This window comes from Sus scrofa, chromosome 1 (genome assembly GCF_054392235.1).
Source record: "Sus scrofa isolate SSC_HxYL_T2T_F1_AM1 chromosome 1, Sscrofa_HxYL_maternal_Yorkshire_Landrace_v2.0, whole genome shotgun sequence".
Lineage (NCBI taxonomy): Eukaryota > Metazoa > Chordata > Mammalia > Artiodactyla > Suidae > Sus > Sus scrofa.
Window position 1 is genome coordinate 253,761,084 of NC_139383.1, and position 20,864 is coordinate 253,781,947.

At 38.4% G+C, this 20,864-nt stretch overlaps 2 protein-coding genes across 18 annotated transcripts in view; one reads left to right on the forward strand and one right to left on the reverse strand.

Moving 5' to 3' along the window:
- PLPPR1 (phospholipid phosphatase related 1) overlaps positions 1–20,864 on the forward strand; it is a 337,564-nt gene that overhangs the window by 221,211 nt on the left and 95,489 nt on the right. For all 7 annotated transcript variants that reach the window (XM_084991232.1, XM_084991261.1, XM_084991265.1 and 4 more), the window contains one exon: positions 16,779–16,967. In XM_084991232.1, coding sequence (XP_084847358.1) covers positions 16,779–16,967 — 189 coding nt within the window. The remainder of the gene's footprint in view (positions 1–16,778; positions 16,968–20,864) is intronic.
- The window catches only part of LOC146407117 (uncharacterized), a 101,116-nt gene that overhangs the window by 30,226 nt on the left and 50,026 nt on the right, over positions 1–20,864 (reverse strand). For 2 of the 11 annotated variants that reach the window (XR_014824875.1, XR_014824877.1), the window contains exon 3: positions 7,916–8,134. The exons of the other annotated variants lie outside the window; for them this stretch is intronic. The gene's annotated coding sequence lies outside the window, so the exon portion shown is untranslated. The remainder of the gene's footprint in view (positions 1–7,915; positions 8,135–20,864) is intronic. 11 annotated transcript variants of the gene reach the window in all.

Here is a 20,864-nt window from a genome sequence, read left to right on the forward strand (position 1 = left end):
TACAATAGCCAAGGCATGGAAGCAACCTAAATGTCCACCAACAGAGGAATGGACAAAGAAGACATGGTACCTATATACAATGGAATAGTAGTCATCTATAAAAAGAATGCAATAATGCCATTTGCAGCAATATGGATGGACCTAGAGATTGTCATAGTAAGTAAGTCAGAGAAGGACAAATGCTATACGCTGTCACTTATATGCAGAATCTAATAAAGATGATACAAAAGCACTTATTTATAAAACAGAAACAAGCTCAGTTTTCAAAACCAAACTTATGGTTACCACAGGGGAAACTGTGGGGAGGAGGGAGGAATTGAGAGGGTAAAACTAAGATATACACACTACCTTATAAAACAGATGATTAAGACAGTGGAGAAGTAAGACGAGGCACTCGCCTTCTCCCACAAACACAATCAAAAAACCCATCTAATTTAGAACAATTCCCATAGAACATCTACTGTATGCTGGCAGAAGACCTTAAAGCTCCAAAAAGGACAAGAAAACTTCCTCATAACTGGGTAGGACAAAAGTGGGGTGGGGGGAGAATGGAATCAGGATGGAACAAGCACACCTGAGAGGGAGCTGTGAAAGAGGAAAGGCACCCACACTCTGGGAAGTCACCTACTGACAGGAAGATCAGCCAATATGGAGGGACCCCAAAGCCTCAGAGGAAAGCACTGCAGCTAGACTGAAGAGGGCAAAGCAGGGTCAGGGCCACAGGACCATTGGTACCACCTCTTGGAACACCACAGCCTGGGATGCTTAGAAGGGAGCTGGGCACAGAGACTCAGAATATGGAGGTCAATTCCAGGAAGAGGATTAGGGTTGGTTGTGCAGACAGCCTGAGGAACTAGGGAGCAGTACGCCAAGGGCTGGGGAGCAGAGCACCACAGCCAAGGGAAACCTCAGGAGAAGCAAGGCCCCATTGTTAGGGAGGACAAGAGAAAGAGGGCCGGACCCTCATAAGAATATTTCTCTCTGTGCAAATGCAGACTCTTGGAGGGTGGGGCTATGGGCAGTGAGGCTCATCTTGCACATGCTAAGGGTAACAGCACCCCCCCCTTCATGGCAGGATACTAGTTGGCGGTGCCTCCTGCATGGGATAAGTGTGATGGGAAGCCTCATGCATGGTCTACAGGCAGCAGGGACAAACCACCACAGTCATCTCAGACTCCAGAGGTGGACATGGCCCACCACCACTAGGGGTCTGTGAACAGGAACAACCTGTGGCCCCAGTCACCTCAGAGATCAGCACAGAGGAGGGCAGTACAACTGAGCACCATCCATTGTTGTTCTCACTCGCCTGGGAAAGCACACACCCTGACACTGCCAAATGCGCTGGGTGTTGTGTACACCTGCCTTAGAGTCATTGCCACTTCCCAGAGTCCTGCAACCGGAAGAAGCCTGCGCCACCTCCCTGTGGGTCCTCGCCACTGTCAAGGGCGCAAAAACCAGGTACAGGATAGCCCATATGTATGGCCTACACATGCCTCCATCTCCCTAGAAGCATGTGCAGGCCATACGTCAGCATGAGTATGACATCCTGCATACACTGAGGAAAGAGACAGTCGGCATCCAAACCAGAAGCAGCCCTCATGCCAAAAATAAATAGTAAACCTTCACAAAATACCCAGGGGCACTCTCACATATAAATATCCCTCTAGGAGTTCCCATTATGGCCCAGTAGAAACAGATCCAACTAGGAACCATGAGGTTTTGGGTTCGATTCCTGGCCTCACTCAGTAGGTTAAAGATCTGGCATTGCCCTGAGCTGTGGTGTAGGTTGCAGACATGGCTCAGATCCTACATTGCTGTGGCTGTGGTGTAGGCCAGCAGCTGTAGCTCTGATTCAACCCCTAGCCTGGGGACCTCCATATGCTGCAGGTGCAGCCCTAAAAATCAAAAAATAAACAGCCCTCTAAAACTACAGTAGTTGTTTTCCCTAAATGCACAGAATAAGAAAAATATAAGCAAAATGAAGAAGCTCAGGAACCATTCCTAGTTAAAAGAACAGGAGAATTCCCTGAAGGAACACACAATGAAACAGACCTCTGCAGTCTAACAGATATCCAGTTTATAAAGAAGATAGTTAAAATGCTGAAGGAATGAAGAGTGAATATGAAGGAATTAATGGTGGATATGAAAAGTAACGCAGATTACTGTAAAAAGGAACTAGAAAATATGAGGAGCCAGGAATAATTAGAAAATCCATTTGCAGAGATGCAAGCTGAGTTAAAGACACTGAAGAGAAGACTGAATAATGCAGAGGAATGAATAAAAGACTTGGAAGATGAAATAATGGAAATCACCAATCAGGACAGCAGACAGAAAACCAAATGAAAAAACATGAAGGCAATATAAAAGATCTGTGGGATAATATAAAGCGGGCCAATCTATGCATAATAGAGATTCTAGAAGGAGAAGAAAACAAAGAAGAGGGGATTGAAAAAATATTTCAAGAAATTATGCGCAAACACTTTCCAAATCTAAAGGAAACAGATATGAAGATATAGAAAACAAGAGCTCCTCAAATAAGTTGAACCCAAACAGGCCCACAGGACATATTGTAATAAAAATGTCAAAAGTTAAAGACAGGATTCTAAAAACAGCAAGAGAAAAACGAAGGAAACCTCCATAAGGCTACCAGCTGATTTTTCTGCAGAAACACTAAAGGCCAGAAGAGAGTAGCAAGATATATTCAAAGTTCTAATAGGGAAAACATATGCAGCCTAGAATATCACTTTAAATAGAAGGAGAAATAAAGAATTTCTCCAACAAACAAAAACAAAGAGAATACAGCAATACTAAACCCATTCTAAAAGAAACACTGCAAAGGCTCCTCTAATTAAAAAAGTAAGAAAAAATAGGATGGAGGAAATCACAATTGGAAAGTAATCATTTCAATAAGCCAGTATACAGATCTAAAAGGAAAAACAAAACTATTGTAAAAGCAACATTAAACACAAGAATATACATGAAGATGGTGAAAAAAAAATCAAAATCATAAAATCTGGGGAAGAAAAGTGATAAAATCTAGACTCTCTTTTTTTTTTTTTTTTTTTTTTTTTTGTCTTTTTGCCTTTTTGTAGGGCTGCAACAGTGGCATATGGAGGTTCCCAGGCTAGAGGTCTAATCGGATCTGTAGCCACTGGCCTACACCAGAACCACAGCAATGAGGGATCCAAGCCGTGTCTGCAACCTACACCACAGCTCATGGCAACACCAGATCCTTAACTCACTGAGCAAGACCAGGGATTGAACCTGCAACCTCATGGTTCCTAGTCGGATTTGTTAACCACTGAGCCATGATGGGAACTCTTTTTTTTTTTTTAAAGTGCTTGAGGCTTTATGACTATCAGGCTAAAGCAAGCAGATATAGGAAGGAGTTAACATACATGAAAAACAGGGCAACCATGAATCAAAACCAAACAGTACATTCACAAAAACTAAAAAGAAGAGGACACAAGTATAAAATAAAAGGAACTCATCCAACCAAAAAAAGAAAGGAACAAAGGAGAAACATAGAATCAACTGAAAAATAAGGTTTAAAATGTCAATAATTACTTTAAATGTCAATGGACTGAATGCTTTAATCAAAAGACACAGAGTGGAAGACTGGATAAAAAAACAAGAGCCTCCAATATGATTCCTACAAGAGATTCACCTTAGGGCAAAGGACACATATAAACTGAAAGTGTGGGGATGGAAAAAGGTATTTCATGAGAATGGAAAGACAGGAAAGCAGGACGTGCAATGCTCATACGAGACAAAATAGACATTAAAACAAAGGCCATGAAAAAAGACAAAGAAGGACGCTATTTAATGACAAAAGGATTTTTCAAGAAGAGGATATTACAATTGTCAATATATATGCCTCTAATACAGGAGCACCCAAATATATACAACAAATACTAACAGAGATAGAAGGAGAAATTGATGGGACTACAATAATAGCAGGAGACTTTCATACCCCACTCATGTCAATGGACAGATCCTCTAGACAGAAAATCAATAAGGCAACAAAGATCTGAAATGACACAATAGAAAAATTAAGACTTAATTGACAATTTCAGAGGACATTTCATCCAAAAAAAATCAGCATATACATTCTTTTCAAGTGCATGGAAGATTATCGAGGACTGACCACATACTGGGGCACAAAACTAACCTCAACAAATTTAGGAGCACAGAAATTATTTCTAGCAATTTATCTGACCACAATGCCATGAAACTAGAAAATAACCGCAGAAAAAGAAATGAGAAAAAATTGACTGCATGGATACTAAACAACATGCTACTGAAAAACCAGTGGGTCAAGGAGGAAATCAAAAGGGAAATTAAAAAATACCTTGAGACAAATGATAATGAAAACACAACCTTTCAAAATCTATGGGATGCCACAAAAAGTTCTTAGAAGTTAATAGTGATAGAGTTTTCCTCAAAAAAGAAGAAAAACACAAATCAACAACTTAACCTACCACATAAAAGAATTAGAAAAATAACAAAGAAAACCCATAGGCAGCAGAAGGAAGGAAATCTTAAAGATCAGAGAGGACATCAATGAAATAGGGTTTCAAAAAATAACAGAAAAAAAATCGATAAAACCAGGAGGTGGTTCTTTGAAAAGGTAAACAAAATCGACAAACCTCTGGCCAGACTCACCAAGAAGAAGAGAGAAAAAACCCAAGTAAACAAAATAAGAAATGAAAAAGGAGAAATCACAAATACTGCAGAAATACAAAAAAAAAAAAAGTAAGAGAATACTATGAACAATTATATGCCAATAAATTCGACAACCTAGGAGAAATGGACATCTTTCTAGATACTTACAGCCTGCCAAAACTGAATCAAGAAGATATAGATCAAGTGAATAAACCAATCACTAGAAATGAAATTTAATATGTAATAAAAACACTCCCTACAAATAAAAGTCCAGGACCAGACGGCTTCACAGGCAAATTCTACCAAACATACAAAGAGGAACTTATACCCATCCTCCTTAAACTTTTATAAAAGGTTGAAGGAGGAACACTCCCAAAGACATTCTATGATGCCATCACCCTAATACCAAAACCAGACAAAGATCCCGCCAAAAAAGAAAACTACAGGCCAATATCTTTGATGAATATAGATGCAAAAATTCTCAACAAAATTTTACCAACTAAATCCAACAACATATAAAAAAGATCATACACCATGACCAAGTGGGATTCATCCCAGGTTCACAAGGATGGTTCAACATACACAAATCAATCAACATCATACACCACATTAACAAAAGTCAAAAACCACATGATCATCTCAATAGATGCAGAAAAAGCATTTGACAAAGACCAACATCTATTCATGATAAAAACTCTTACCAAAGTGGGTATAGAGGAAACATACCTTAACATAATAAAAGCCATTTACGACAAACCCACAGCCAATATAGTACAATGGAGAAAAGCTGAAAGTCTTTCTTCTAAAATCTGGAGCAAGACAAGGATGTCCACTCTCACCACTTTTATTCAATGTAGTATTGGAAGTCCTAGCCACAGCAATCAGACAAAAAAAAAAGAAAAAAAGAAAAGGCATCCAAATAGGAAGAGAAGTGGTAAAACTGTCACTGTATGCAGATGACTTGACACTATATATATATATATAACCCTAAGGACTCCACAAAGGAAACTACTCAAACTGATCAATGAATTCAGCAAAGTAGCAGGATACAAGATTAATATTCAGAAGTAGGATCCATTTTTGTATACTAACAATGAAATATTAGAAAAGGAATATAAAAATACCTTTTAAAACCACACCCCAAAAAATTAAATACCTAGGAATAAACCTGACCAAGGAGGCGAAAGGCTGAGAACTGTAAAACATTAATCAAGGAAAATAAGGAGGGTCAAAGAAGTGGAAAGATATTCCATGCTCCCGGCTTGCAAGAATTAACATCATTAAAATGGCCATACTACCCAAAGCAATCTATAGATTCAATGCAATCCTTATCATATTACCCATGACATTTTTCACAGAACTAGAACAAACAATCCAAAAATTTATATTGAACCAAAAAGACCCAGAATTGCCAAAACAATCCTAAGAAAAAAAAAAAAACAAGCAGGAGACATAACTCTCCCAGACTTCAGACAACATTACAAAGAAACAGTAATCGAGACAGTATGGTACTGGTACAAAAACAGACATACAGACCAATGGAACAAAATAAAGAACTCAGAAATAAACCCAGACACCTATGGTCAATTAATTTTTGACAAAGGAGGCAAGAATATACAATGGGAAAAAGACCATCTCTTCAGTAAGTGGTGCTGGGAAAATTCAACAGGAGCATGTAAATCAATGAAGCTAGAATACACTCTCACAGCATGTACAAAAAGCAAACTCAAAATGGCTTAAAGACTTAAACATAAGATATGACACCATGAAAATCCTAGAAGAGGAGTTCCTGTCGTGGCACAGTGGTTAACGAATTCGACTAGGAACCATGAGGTTGCGGGTTCGGTCCCTGCCCTTGCTTAGTGGGTTAACGATCCGGCGTTGCCGTGAGCTGTGCTGTAGGTTGCAGACGTGGCTCGGATCCCGTGTTGCTGTGGCTCTGGTGTAGGCCGGTGGCTACAGCTCCGATTGGACCCTAGCCTGGGAATCTCCATATGCCGCAGGAGCGGCCCAAGAAATAGTAAAAAGACAAAAAAAAAAAAAAAATCCTAGAAGAGAATATAGGCAAAACATTCTCTGATATCAACTGTACAAATGTTTTCCAGGTCAGTCTCCCAAAGGAATAGATATGAAAACAAAAATAAACCAATGGGACCTAATCAAACTGACAAGCTTTTGCACAGCAAAGGAAACCATAAAAACAAAAAGACAACCTACTGAATTGGAGAAAATAGTTTCAAACAATGCAACTGACAAGGGCTTAATCTCCAGAATATAAAAACAACACATATGACTCAATGGCAAAAAAAAAAAAAAAAAAAAAAACCAACCCAACTGGAAAATGGGCAGAAGACCTGAATAGACATTTCTCCAAAGAAGACATACAGATGGCCCACAGGCACATGAAAAAATGCTCAACATCACTAATTATTAGAGAAATGCAAATCAAAATTATGGCCATCATTACTAAGTCTACAAATAACAAATGCTAGAGCGGGTATGGAGAAAAGGGAACCCTCCTACACTGTTGGTGGGAATTTAAAGTGGTTCAACCACTATGGTAAACAGTATGGAGGTTCCTCAGAAAACTTAATATTGAACTACAATATGATCCAGCAACCCCACTCTTGGGCATATATCCAGACAAAAATTTCATTGAAAAAGATACATACACCCCTATGTTTATTGCCGCACTATTCACAATAGTTAAGACATGGACACAACCTAAAGGTCCATTGACAGATGAATAGATTAAGAAGGTGTGGTACATACACACGATGGAGTACTACTCAGCCATAAAAATGAACAAAATAATGTCATTTGCAGCAACATGGATGGAACTAGACACTCTCATACTAAGTTTAATCAGAAAGAGAAAGCCAAATGTCATATGATATCACTTATATCTGGAATCTAATATATGGCACACACAAAAATGCACCTCTATATAGAAAAGAAACAAGACTTGTGATTGCCAAGGGGGAGGGCAAGGGAGTGGGATGGACTTGGAGTTTGGGGTTAGCAGATGCACACTATTTCATTTGGAATGGCTAAGCAATGAGATCTTGATGAATAGATAGCACAGGGAACTGTATTTAATCACTTGTGATGGAACATGATAGAGAATAATGTCAGAAAAAGAATGTATGTAAATATATATATATTTATAACTGGGTCACTTTGCTCTACAGCAGAAATTAATACAACACTGTAAATCATCTGTAATAAAAAATTTGGGGGAGGTCCTCACCTATAGCATATGGAAGTTCCCAGGCTGGGGTCAAATCGGAGATGCAGCTGCCAGCATACACCACAGCCACAGTAATGAGGATCCAAGTTATGGCAGCGACATACACCACTGCTCACAGCAACGCTGGATCCTTAACCCACTGAGAGAGGCCAGGGATCAAACCCATATCCCCATGGTTACTAGTCGAATTCATTTCCACTGAGCCACAACTGGAATTCCCTATAATAAAAAATTTTTAAAGAAAAATAATAGATGATTAATGAGAACCTACTTTATGGCACAGGGAAACCTACTCAATAGTCTGTAATAACCTCTATGGGAAAAATGAATGTATATATGTATATGTGTAACTGGTTCACTTTGCTGTACACCTGAAACTAATACAACATTGTAAGTCAACTGTACTCCAATAAAATTTTTTTAAAAGAAAGAAAAAAGAGAAATTAGGCAAGAAGGAGAGAAGGATGGAGGGAGGGAATGCATGAAACTGAAAATCAGTCATCCATTATCACTCTGGATTTTGTGGTTTAATAAAGCTCAGCTCATCATAGGTAAAGCATTAACACACACAGGACAAGTTAATAGAAATAGAATAAGAGAAAGGGAGGACTGAGCACTTACTAAACACTAAGTAGGCATTAGGCTAAGCATTTGACAAATATCATCTCCTTATGCTTAAGGAACACCACAGGTTCAAAATTCTGGCACCACTATTCACTAGTTCTGTGATTTTTGGATAGATGTACTCAGCTCTAAATGGGGTGACTCATCATCTCACAAGGTGGCATGAATATCATGCAAGAGAATTCATTTCAATGTACATAGTTTGTTATGTGATCAATGAGTTATTATCATTCTTTGACCTTGCTTTTATAATATCTCTCCCTCCCACAAAGCTCCATGAGTCCGAAAGTCATGTCTCTTTTGTGAAGTTTATTATTCATTTTGCCCTGAAAATGCCCGATATTTGTGTATAGTAGGCACACAGTAAATACTAGTTGAATAACTAACTGAACAGTGTCATTTAATATGGGTACACTTTTGGTTCTCAAAAAGAGGGGATGAATTCTCATAGATGTACTGGTCCATTCTAAGTTTTTTGATTCTCTTAAGGGGATGTCATTCTTAACCACAGCTTAATTACCTGTTAACTAAAAGATACAGGTCTGAGGGGGAAATGGAGACTTACTAATCAGCAGGCATGAAGTTTTAGCTAAGCAAGATGAATAAGCTCTAGAATTCCCTGAACATTGGACCCATAGTCAGCAATAACATGTGTTACTCTTAAAATATTTGCTAAGAAGGTAGATCTCATTTTAAGCATTCTTACCACAATAATTTTTTAAATCTTTCAGGAAATGCAAAATATAATAGAAAATTAAAGATCAAATATATGGACAAACAAAATGAAACAAAAAAAGCAAACATATGGACAAGAGGACTGATTGATTACTTAACATTTTATTTTTATGCCTTCATATCTTGAGATAAAACATAATTTGCACATAGCAAAACTAAAAATGGTTTATGACTGTTAAAAATTTGTTTGTAGAAATAAGGTGTTTATCAAGAAGCATCATTTTATAGACAAAAAAACTAGTAGATTATTCAGCCCTTGCTAATGTGATGACTTTATAGTCTCTTATGTACTTACTGCATGTGGTATTATTTGCTGATTTAGAAAAAAAAGTATATTCTACTTAAGTCTTAGTAACAGCTAACAGTTATTGAGTACCTGCTACATGGTTTTGATATACTAAATTATATACTTCTCATACCACTCCCATTATTCATTTCCCAGGAGTTCCCATCATGGCTCAGCAGTTAATGAACCTATCATCCACGAGGACACGGGTTCAATCCCATGCCTCACTTAGTGGGTTAAGGACCTGGCATTGCCATGAACTGTGGTGTAGGTCTCAGACACGGCTTGGATCCCGTTTTGCTATGGCTGTGGTGTAGGATTGGACCCCTAGCCTGGGAACCTGTATACACTGCGGGTGCAGCCCTAAAAAGACAAAAAAAAAAAAAAAAAAAAAAAAAGAAAGAAAAAGAATTCATTTCCCATGTCAGGAATGATTTACCCATTTCATAGGTGAGGAAACTAAGGCATAAACAGGCTAAACAACTGGTTCAAAGCCATACAGTAGTAATTAGTGGATTTGAGATTCTAATCTATGTATCTTAGTCACTGTATTATAAGAAACGTGCATCCAATGAGACACATATCTAATAAAATCACATTTTTTGCAGGATTTTTTTTATTCAACACATAGTAAGAAATGCATTTCACTTGGTATTATACATTCTCCATCTGCCTTTATATTATATACTCAGGAAAAGTTTCATATAAAAATACTTGTCCCTACTATGTGTAAAATCCTGATATATTCTATTCTGTTATTTTTCACTAAAAAAATTCTAACTGAACCCCAAATTGTGTACACTTGTGTTTGTTTCATAATCCACTAATGGTTTGAGACCCGTACTTTGGAAAACCATCATACTAAGGGATATATTAAGATACGGTAACAGCAAATGAAGTTAATAACAACTAGGGATGGCATTTATTAAGTGTATACTATGTACCAAAATACTATCATTTATGTATAATATCCTCAATTTTCATTACAACCCTGAAAAGAATCCTAATCTTTTTCACAGAAGAAACCAGGATGGGTAAAGGCTAAAAGATTTGTCCTGTACAGATTAGCTTGAACAAACATTCCTTCCACCTAAATGTATTATTAAATAATGAAATCTGTGTTTTAAAAAGACGCGGTTTTGTATTTCACTAGCAGGATACTTATTAAAAGATAGTATCTAATTCACAGCTACCCAGTTTTAAACTATGTTTTAAAACTTAACCTGAGAGAATCTATACTTAGGAAGGTGAGTTGAAGAATAGTCTATTCATTCTTTTCAAACATGCTACTATTATCAGTCAGATACTGCTCTAAATACTTACTCTACAATCCTCATTTAATCCTCAAGATGACCTGGAGAGGTAGGTGCTGTAGTGTTATTAGGGCTACTTAATAAGAAAGAAACAGACATAAAAATTTAAGTCACACACACCTAGGGAGCAGCAAAGTGGGTTTCCAGCCTAGGCAGTCTGGTCTACATGCTTAACCTTTCACGGAGCCGTCTCTCTCAGGTTCAACCTAGACCAAGTCTCAATGCCCACCTCCTCCATTCTATCTCACAATATTATTTTTGTGTATTTTGTTTTGTTGCGATGCCATCAGCCTGTTAAGAGTTGATGTGAGGTCCTGTATAAACAATAGCACCATCATACTCAGCATTGTCATTGTTTATCATGTGCTCTTATGAGGACCCAGGATGAATTCCTGTCACTATATCAGAAAGAGTCTACTTATCTTTAACCTTTGGTTGGTTTTATCTTGTAGCTACTGTGAAATGTGAAACTGACCAGCATTTCCCTACTGTGTTGGCTATTAGACAACTTACACTCAAGAATGTAATTCATGTCTCCACACTTATTTCCTGTCTTCTATTCCAATTTCTCATTGATGCTTGCTTAATTTTATTTGGTGGAGGTTGATACAACTTTTATTTTTGGAACAAAATGAGAATACATAAACATGCCTGATGGCATACTGATGAGTTAGCTATTATTAACCTTCATACAGATGAGGAAATTGACATGTGACTAAAATACTTGAGACTGTAGCCTGTAGTTTCAGCCTTAATATTATGCTGACATATTTGTAACCTGATTGTGCCCAGAATGCCTAAATTTCTATGGAGAAAAACTTTATAATTACAGTAATCATCCTACGTTCATCCCTATGAATTGTGTGACCTTATGTAATGCATGTAATCTCTCTGCCTCTGTTTCCTTATCTGTAAAATGGAAATTATATACCTACCACACAGGGAAGTTGGGTAGAGTAAGAGTTAATTTATGTGAAGCGCTTAGAACAGTTCCTGAGACATACACACAGTATATGTCATCACCCTTACCATCTTCTCTCTCCCCGTCTCCTCCTTCCATCTTCTCTCTGATCGTTGTTGTTTATTGAGAATTCCCAACCCCTCTCAGAGGGTCACCTTTATTCCTAAGGACTCCTAGGAGTTCTCACCAGGGCTCACTATCAGTTTCTCAGGTGTTTCCCCTTCAGTCAGTGTCACTTGAGGGTTTCCGCCCCAGCCCTTGCCTGCAGCTACTAACCCTTGTGCCTCACATGCTTTCTCAATACTGAAAAACATGCACATCTGCAAAGTTAACTACCTCCTGGAGTCCTAAGACATTGCTTCTGCGTCACAACCATGCCAAATCATATCATCTAAGCTCTGATGCAGCGTTTCCTTCTGCTCTGAGTTTCCTTTATCCTCTTTCTCTATGGAATTGACCGTATGCTCATGGGGTATAGTCCAAACCCATGTCCTGAACAGACACTCTGCTGCCCTTCCCTTCCCATTGCCCTCGCCCCTCCTTCATGCAGTAGCTCCTTCCTTTGCTTTCCTTCTGTCAGTACCCATCCTACCACTTTACCAAACACATGTAGCCATGTATGAACCCCAATTTGGGATCAGCCGACACCCTTCTACCGACCATTGTCTGTTTTCTGTGTTGCTGAGTGCTCCCCAGTTGGATCACACATTGCTTGAGGTTGGAGAGCATGTTTGAGAATTCCTCACCTTCATAGCACTTAGTGTGGGACTGAACACAGAGACAGTTTTTAGAAAGAGTTGTTGGTCAACTGATTAATTGGCATTAGTCTTGATAGTTCCTGGCCAGACCTGAATAAGAAAGCTCTTTGGGGAAGGGAATATCCATTGTCTTAGGTAGAGTGACTTAGCACCCCAATTTATTTTAGGCTCTATTTTAGCCCATAAAGGCCCCATGGCCCAGCAAACTCCCTGGTCCTGGGAAAATTAAGATGGTTGGTCACTTAGTACTAGGATTCCCCAGTTGGAAAAATGCCCTTTATGCTCCAGACCAGACACCAATACTCTCATTGCCACATTGGGTGTCTGCCCCTATATCCTTAGGCAGACACATACATATGCTTACTCACATGAGCCATCACACCATCATCTATCCACTGCTCTCTCAGCTTGTATCATGTCACATAAATCAGTGGTCCACAATTGCTTCAGACTTTACCGACCAAAGGAAAATGTACTTGTCATCTCAGCCTCTTCTCCCAGCTTGGAGACCTTCCCAGTCCTCCCTCTGTGACTTTCACTTTTCTCTAATCAGCAGGGGGCCTGGGTAGAAACCCAGTGCTCTCAACTCTGAGAGGCTGAATTTCAGATATTGCTGGCTTCTGTCTTCTGAATCTTTGTGGAATGATCTGGATTTAATGCATTTTTGTATATCGGGTTGTCATTCTTAGAAAGTGACAGCTGAGGAAAATCCCTGTTATGTGAGCTCCTTACACCTTGTTATCTCCCCACAGCCATAATTGCTCTTTTCACACTGATGTTGCCAACCTTACCACCAGCACTTAGGTCCAGCACAGCATCACCATCTGTTCATGTGACACCAACATTATGGCCTCCCTCCATGCATCCCTAAATGGGGCTCAAGAAGGCACCAGAGATGACAAGTGTGCCAGCTGGCACCAGTGACATGAACCTCGACAGTGAGGAATCACGGCCCAGGACAGGGAGGAGGCAGGGAGGATGCTGATGGCTAATTGTATGCTGTCATCAGTGCTGCAAGGCAGACCTTTCTCCTCATAGAAGCAGAGTCAACATGACTGTGCTGTTCCTGTTTCCGCAGTAAATACATAAGCTTCTTTTTAAGATATGGTCAAAAAAAGAATGTTCAATAGAAAAAAAAAAAAACTTGAAATTAAAATCTGAATTGTTCTATTTGTGCTTCTATGAATCTCTAACTGGCATAATTAAGGACTCTCCGGGCAGTTTGAGGATTGCTTAAAAACGACAAGAAAGGGTTTCTGGCTACTCCGGGGAGGAGCCAAAGCAAGTTGACTCAGGCTGATAGGTCATTTCTGTCCTGGGGCTGCTGAAGTCCACATCTGCCTCTACCACCCTGCATCTCCAAGGTTCTCTGTTCTTTATGTCCTTCTGCACTTGATTGATACATCCATCCATTCAGTATTCTCTGAATGCTGTTTCCAGGATTAAACTGGCCAAGCGCCTATTTAAGATTGTCTATATATTTCAAATTTAGACATCTTGACCTTAGCCTTTTTGTTGTTATTGTTAATTTTAATGTATTTGGTATTAAGAAGATTCTGTTTTAAAGTTTTCTAGTCTTCATTTTTCTGTTAAGTTTTCTTACATATATATGTGTGTGTGTGTGTGTGTGTGTGTGTGTATGTATTTGCTTTCACTTATTTTTACCTTTCTCTTTTTTAAATGGAAGTGGTAGTACAGATGCACCCAATAAAATATAATATTCTTCCTTAATGGAGAAAGCTAGATGCCGTTTTTATTTTTGTCCAATCCAGAAATCTCCCATCAATCCTGACTGTTCTCCAAGCAGATTTCTCCCAGGGCTGATGAAGCTGAGAGAGAAATATGTTTCCTACAACATGGGTAAGAGATACAGAAATCAGATCAGGCCTATGCAGGAGACAGACAGACAGACAGAGGCAAAGCCCCAAAACTGTTAGAATGCTGGTGTTAGCTCCAAAATATTTGAGTCCCCTGGTTAGGTTCCCTCCCATCGAGTCAACTCAGTTGACCAGTGCAGCACAAAAGAAACAGAAACTTCATGGCTTTGATTTTATAAACTAGCTGCCAGCAAGAGCACCCATTGGTGGAGCAGCTTGGAAGCACCTGTCTCTCGTTCTTATAGGAAACATACTGATCCAAGTCTCTTCTCTGTTGCTAGAGAGAAGAGAAATAAAATGCTTGAAATGGTAGAGATAGCTGGCATGAGCATTGATAATACACATGTGGTGCCAGTAAACACTTTCAGGTACAGAGAAACACATGCAAATGTCCAGAGGTTAATGGATGGTCAGAAGTTGTGACAGAATATCCACTAGGGAAGAGGGGTATAAAATTCCAGATAATGGAATATAATCCTTATAGAGGGCAGAAACAAGTCAAGTGTAAGAGATAGTGATTGGAAAGTATGATTTGGGGCCTACCTGGAGATAAAGGTGTTGATAGATAGGGCCAAAATGTAACGACATTTATAGCAGAATGGTTAGGAGTTTGTACTTTAGACACATTATAGCTGGAGATGCTCAAAGGCTTCTGAACCAAAGAGGAAAGGCATTGAGTGAGAGAAAATGGACGACTGAGTGAGGATTCTTAACCCAAATGACCCTTTAAGAAAACAATGCTTCCTGCTAGAGTGAGGAGGAATTATAGAACTAATTCCCCAGAAGGAGAAGCTTTGTATTGTGTCAGAGAGTGGGCAGAGTGTAAGACTCCAGCTAAAGAAATGGAAGTGAATGTGCATAGGGATGCTAAATGGTGCCTTTCTGCATTAGAGTTGAACTACTTTGCCTTCCCCCCACCCCAACTTTCCATGCTTTGTATAAGAGGCAAGGTCAGTGCCATGACACAGGTGTTTTTCTTCCTGGGGATCAGAAAATGTGGGTTTCTAGTCCTGGGTTTAGCACTAACTATGTGACCTTGGATTAGTCATTCGAGGACCAGAATAAGAACTTTAGGCTAAATCTTCAAAAGAGTATGTTTCCCCTTTGCTGTCTCATATGTGCTTCCAAAGGGAACAATGTGAATCCATAAAAGAGGCACAAAGAAGCCCTACCAAGTTCTACTTTTTACTCCCTTCATGATTACTTTTATGCTTTTAAACAAAACAACATTTTAAAATATTTTGTCTCCATTTTATTTTCCCTGCTTTGCTGATAGTCTAAGCATGTGTTTATTTTACTTGTTAGTAATCCAGCGGGGGTCAGTTCTCCTTGCTGGGCCTCAGTTTCCTCATCTGTGAAATAAAGATTTTAGATAGGAAGACCTCCAAGATCTTTTCCAGTTTAATTTTCTGTGATTTCATAACCTCAAAAACTTCTGTCCACCTTTATCACCATTTTAATCTTGCTCTTTTGATGTTTCTTAATACGAAAGAGAAAAATAAGGTTGGCATTTCCATACTCCCCAAACTCCCCATACCTATTAAAGGCTGCATCTAAACCTCCTTGAGTATCCAGGACATTTTTGAATCAAATGAAAGAATAACTGTGTCCCTTTTTGAGTCCCAACCTTATGAAGAATATACGTCTATAATAAGGTGTGATCATTAGCGAAGTCCTTTCCTGGTAGAAAGCATTCTGGAATAAAGGCAAAACCTTTTCAGAAAAGCATAAAAGTTGTGACTGAGACAGGATACCTGTACAATGTTTTCATATGTGCCAGTAATTTAGGGGTGGTTTTGAAAATATCCCTTAAACTTTCTAGGCTTTAGCTTCCCTGTTCGTTCATTCCTTCATTTATCATTTACCTTCCTCTAATACTTTATAATAAGGTAAGTCTTTAACCTTTTATGAAATTTTCTATGAACAGACCTCACATCTACACCTGGCCAATCCCTATGCCAACACCCTTTGACTTTTGCCTCTGTCCTGAATGGCAATATTGTCTCGGTTCCCATGTATCCTCTGGGAGGGACAGCAGAAGCTGGGTCTCTCTCTACAAGCCTTGCTATGGTCTGCCTCTTGGATTGGAGCTGTTCATTATTTGCTGGAAGGTTTATACGACAGATGTTACAAGGCAGACAAGTAAGCACACACTCCCCGAGCCTGGAGCACGCTGAGCCAGACACGTACACACTTGCCAGTACTAGCTCAAGGAGAGCTGCCGGGGTGATGGAGGGAGTGTGCTCTGAGGGGCAGGCGCTGCTCCAAAGCCCAGCTAATGTCTCTATGTGGCCATGCTGTATTTTCAGCTTGTCATCATGGCTGGGACAGTGCTGCTTGCCTACTACTTCGAATGCACTGACACTTTTCAGGTGCATATCCAAGGATTCTTCTGTCAGGATGGAGACCTAATGAAGCCTTACCCGGGGACAGAGGAAGAAAGCTTCATCACCCCTCTGGTGCTCTATTGTGTGCTGGCTGCCACCCCAACGGCTATTGTAAGTACAGAAATAGATTTCTCTTTTTATCATCAGATCCTAAACATTTTCTGTCTGCCTTTCTCCTCTTTCCTCTATCCCTGGGCGTTCACCATATCAGACATGTCCTGTTTCAGCCAAAACAGAGTGAGTAGAGCTCTACATAAAATCTCATTTAAATGGGCCTTGTCTTTTATAAATGGCTTTTGCTTTTTTGTATCTGAATTTAAATATATCTATAGATTTTTTTTTAAAAAAAAAAGCATGTTTGAATGTGTACATCAACAGGCATGATTGGCTGCTATGTTAAGAATAGCTACTGTGCTCTTGAAAATAAACGCTGTGCTTGTGTTATGTTCAGAAGTGGTCTTGAATGGGAATGCTGGCCTTGATATAAAGACCCAGATCAGAGTGGAATAGAATCACCCAGGCCTGTGTCTCCTGCTCTTCTGATTGAACGTCCAGAGAGGCCAGAGATGAGAGAGACTGCTTGACCTTAAGTTTGCTGTGATTCATTCTTGGCTCTGGCTCTGCTCACATCACATTACATTCAATTAATTTGCAACTTTACTTTACTTTCATTGATTGCATTCTTCTCTCTTGTAAGGAAAAAAAAAAAAACAAAACAAAACAAACAAAAAAACAAAAACGGCCAGACAGTCCTCTTAGGGAGACTGTTAGGGAGCATAAACCTCACAGATCTGTATTGTCTGGTAAAATGATTCAACACTTAGACATTTTGATTTTGATTTTAAAAATGAGTTTGAGAATGTTTCAAAATAAACATTTATGTCTGAACGTGCTACAAGGGCAGATTATTTGGGATGGCATCTCAGTTATTCCCCTGCTTTCTCTTCCAAAGCTGCCTCCCCAGTTCTCGTTCCTCTTGTCCTCTCCCACTCCCCTCTCTTTTGGGGCAGCAATAAAAACACCAACAGGTATGCTGAGGAATGTAATGATTGCTCAGATATTCACTTCAAATACTGCTTTCTATGCAAATGATTTTCTTGTTGTACAATGAGAAATGGAATAGAATTTTGAGGAGAAATAATATTGACATAGTGAGTCATTGTACTTGAAGTTCATTTTGATCATTGAGCCTAGGCTTGACAAGCTGCCCCTTAAATGACGAGACCATGTGGTAGGAATTAAAGTCAGCAGTGATAAAACATGATCTATTCAACTGATTAAAAAGAAGCCTTGCTGTCCAACCTACCAGGGTTCACATTCTGTCTATGTGACTTTGAGCAAGTCATTCTACTGTTCCCTCCTGTAAAAATGGGAATAATATGACTGCCTATTTTACAGAGTTGTCATGAGACTTAAATGATTCATACAAATGACTTGGCACAGCATCTGGCTGTGGTTAGAAGTAGGGAAAACAAAGAACCAGGCTGGAAATTGATCTTCACCTTCTTCAAAATCATAGACGAACTTCCTCTCCTTGAACAGGAAACTCCACTGAGAACCCTGGTAACGCCTGCTCTTTAGAGTGATGGGGGTCGTGCCATCTCCCAGAGGAAGGCTGATCTCCAAATCCCTGTTACCTTCCTCTTATCCTTTCACACCCAGCCCAGGGCATAAGACCAAGTATAAAATACACATCTCCATGTACCTCAGATAAAACCTCGATGCCACAGTGTGTTCTACCTGAAATGGTTTACCTGGTGACTCTACCTGGAGACAGTGGGCTTAGTCTGGATTCAGACCCTGGTTTCTTCCTGTCTTATAAGCATATTTTCTCATGTGCTCAGACATGATTCTCTGAGTGATCAACTGACCTACTAACCTATTTTCCTCTCTTCTTTCCAGACCCAAGAAATATCATTGCCTAGGTTCTCCTATAATTACTTTTTGTGTTTATAGAGGGTTTTTTTCCCCTTAAAAAAAAAAAAACTAAGGAAGGCAAAAGAAACAGATTAATAAAAATTATAAACCAAAAAAAAAAAAAAATCAGTGAATCGGAAAATTGAATTGATGGCTAAAATGTACAACCCCCTGGTGAGGCTAATGTAAAAAAAAGGCAAAAGAAAAAAAAGTTGAGAAAAAAATAAGCAAAAATATATAAACTTTTAAAAGTCCACACTGGAGTTTTATTGAAATTGTGTATTCAATTCTATGCCAATACATGCTTACCTCTCAATAAAATTGATAATATTCTATGAAAAGGTAACTAAAAATGCCTTAAAAAGAAGTATGAAAGGTGAACAGATGAATAACAATAGAATAAATTTTCAAACATGTCTAAAATTTATCTTGCAAAATAGTAGGGACAGAAAACTGCAATATAAACTCTCAAATTTTCCAGAGATAGAAAATCTGTAACTATATAAACTATTCCAGAACCTAAAAATAAATAAAAAGCTTTTCAATGTACATTACAAAGTGAGAAAAATGTGGATTTCAAACACTTAGAAAGTCTACATACATACCCACAAAAGCATCTGCATTTAGAAATGTTGATTCAAGGAGATAGAAAAGGATAGATTTGTCTATCTGAAAACAAGCATTTCTACCAAAAGAAGAGGTAAATAAAGACTGCATTTTAAAAAATTGCTGCATATGACACTACAAAGTAATATTCTTAATACTTAAAAATATGAGCGTCCCAAAATAAAAATGAGAAGACAAAAATAGACAATTAATAAAACAAATTAACTATATGCATACAAACATTTCTAAACTCAATTGTCAAAGAGAAGTAATTTTTTTAAATACAACATTTTCCCCATAAGAGTGGCAAATGTTTTTTTAATATCTCCATTTTTTATTAAGGTGTAGGTGATTTACAAATGTTTTAAATAAGCATAATCTATGTTGTTAAAGGTGTAGTTACTTTCACACAACTTGAGTCAAAATGTAATTGACATTATCTTTCTGAAAAGCAGCTGGTCAAAGATGTACTAAGTTTTATAAACTTCAGACTCAGTCATTAATTCCATCGTATGACTTTTTGTTAAGGAGGTAATCAGTGTTTTATATAAACATAAAGATTTGTGTATAAGGATGTTCTTTAGTCTGAAGAGTGGAAAACTTGGCACTAGCTAAATGCATAGCTAGTATTTAGCTAGAGGATTGTGTAAATACATTATGGGGCAGCCATGTTTTTGAAACACCTCTAATAGCAATGAAACATGCTTGTGATTTAATGATAAATTTTAAGAAGGCTAATAAATTGTATATAGTATTGCAGATAAAAGCTGTTTCCCTTCTGCGAGAGAATCTGACCTTCCTTTAGTTTTCTAGTTCTGTTTCCCTAGAAAAAGATATGTATCGGCTATGTCACTAGGCAAAATTAACCCTTGATTGGTGAATTGCATCTGAACTCAGGACTATAATTATCCAAGAAGGTACCATGTGCAGTGACTATGGAAACTTGGCAGGTCCAGTGTGGGAACTTGGAAGCTATGTCTATAGAATTGCTATACCATATATTCACTACTATGAGACATGATAAGTCTTATAAACTAGGGTGGCTCCTGCATCCTCTGTCTGTATTCTCCTTGCACATGAGCATGTACTTGCTATACTGCAAGGACATGTGCAAAAGAGATGCTGCCCTGTTGGAAAGCCATAGTTCCTCCCAAGTGGACCAGTGCCAAATGAAGCATGTGGTTATTTGTGAGTCTGAATATTTAGTAGAACCTAAGATGATACCTTGTGTATGTTACAAGTATAATCCCAAATTATAAAAAATAAAAAATAGGCTAAAAATTTATAGCTATTATCTCTGAGTGCCAGTGGTACAATTTTTTTCTTCCATTATAATTTTATACTTTTTTTCTAAATTCTACATCAATGCAATATTTTCAAGTTTGAAAGATATATTTTTAAAACATTGCCAGTTCTTCTGGCATAATTATGAAATGACCAATCTTTAATAAGGCTTAAAAATGGCAATTCTAATAAACAAAGACA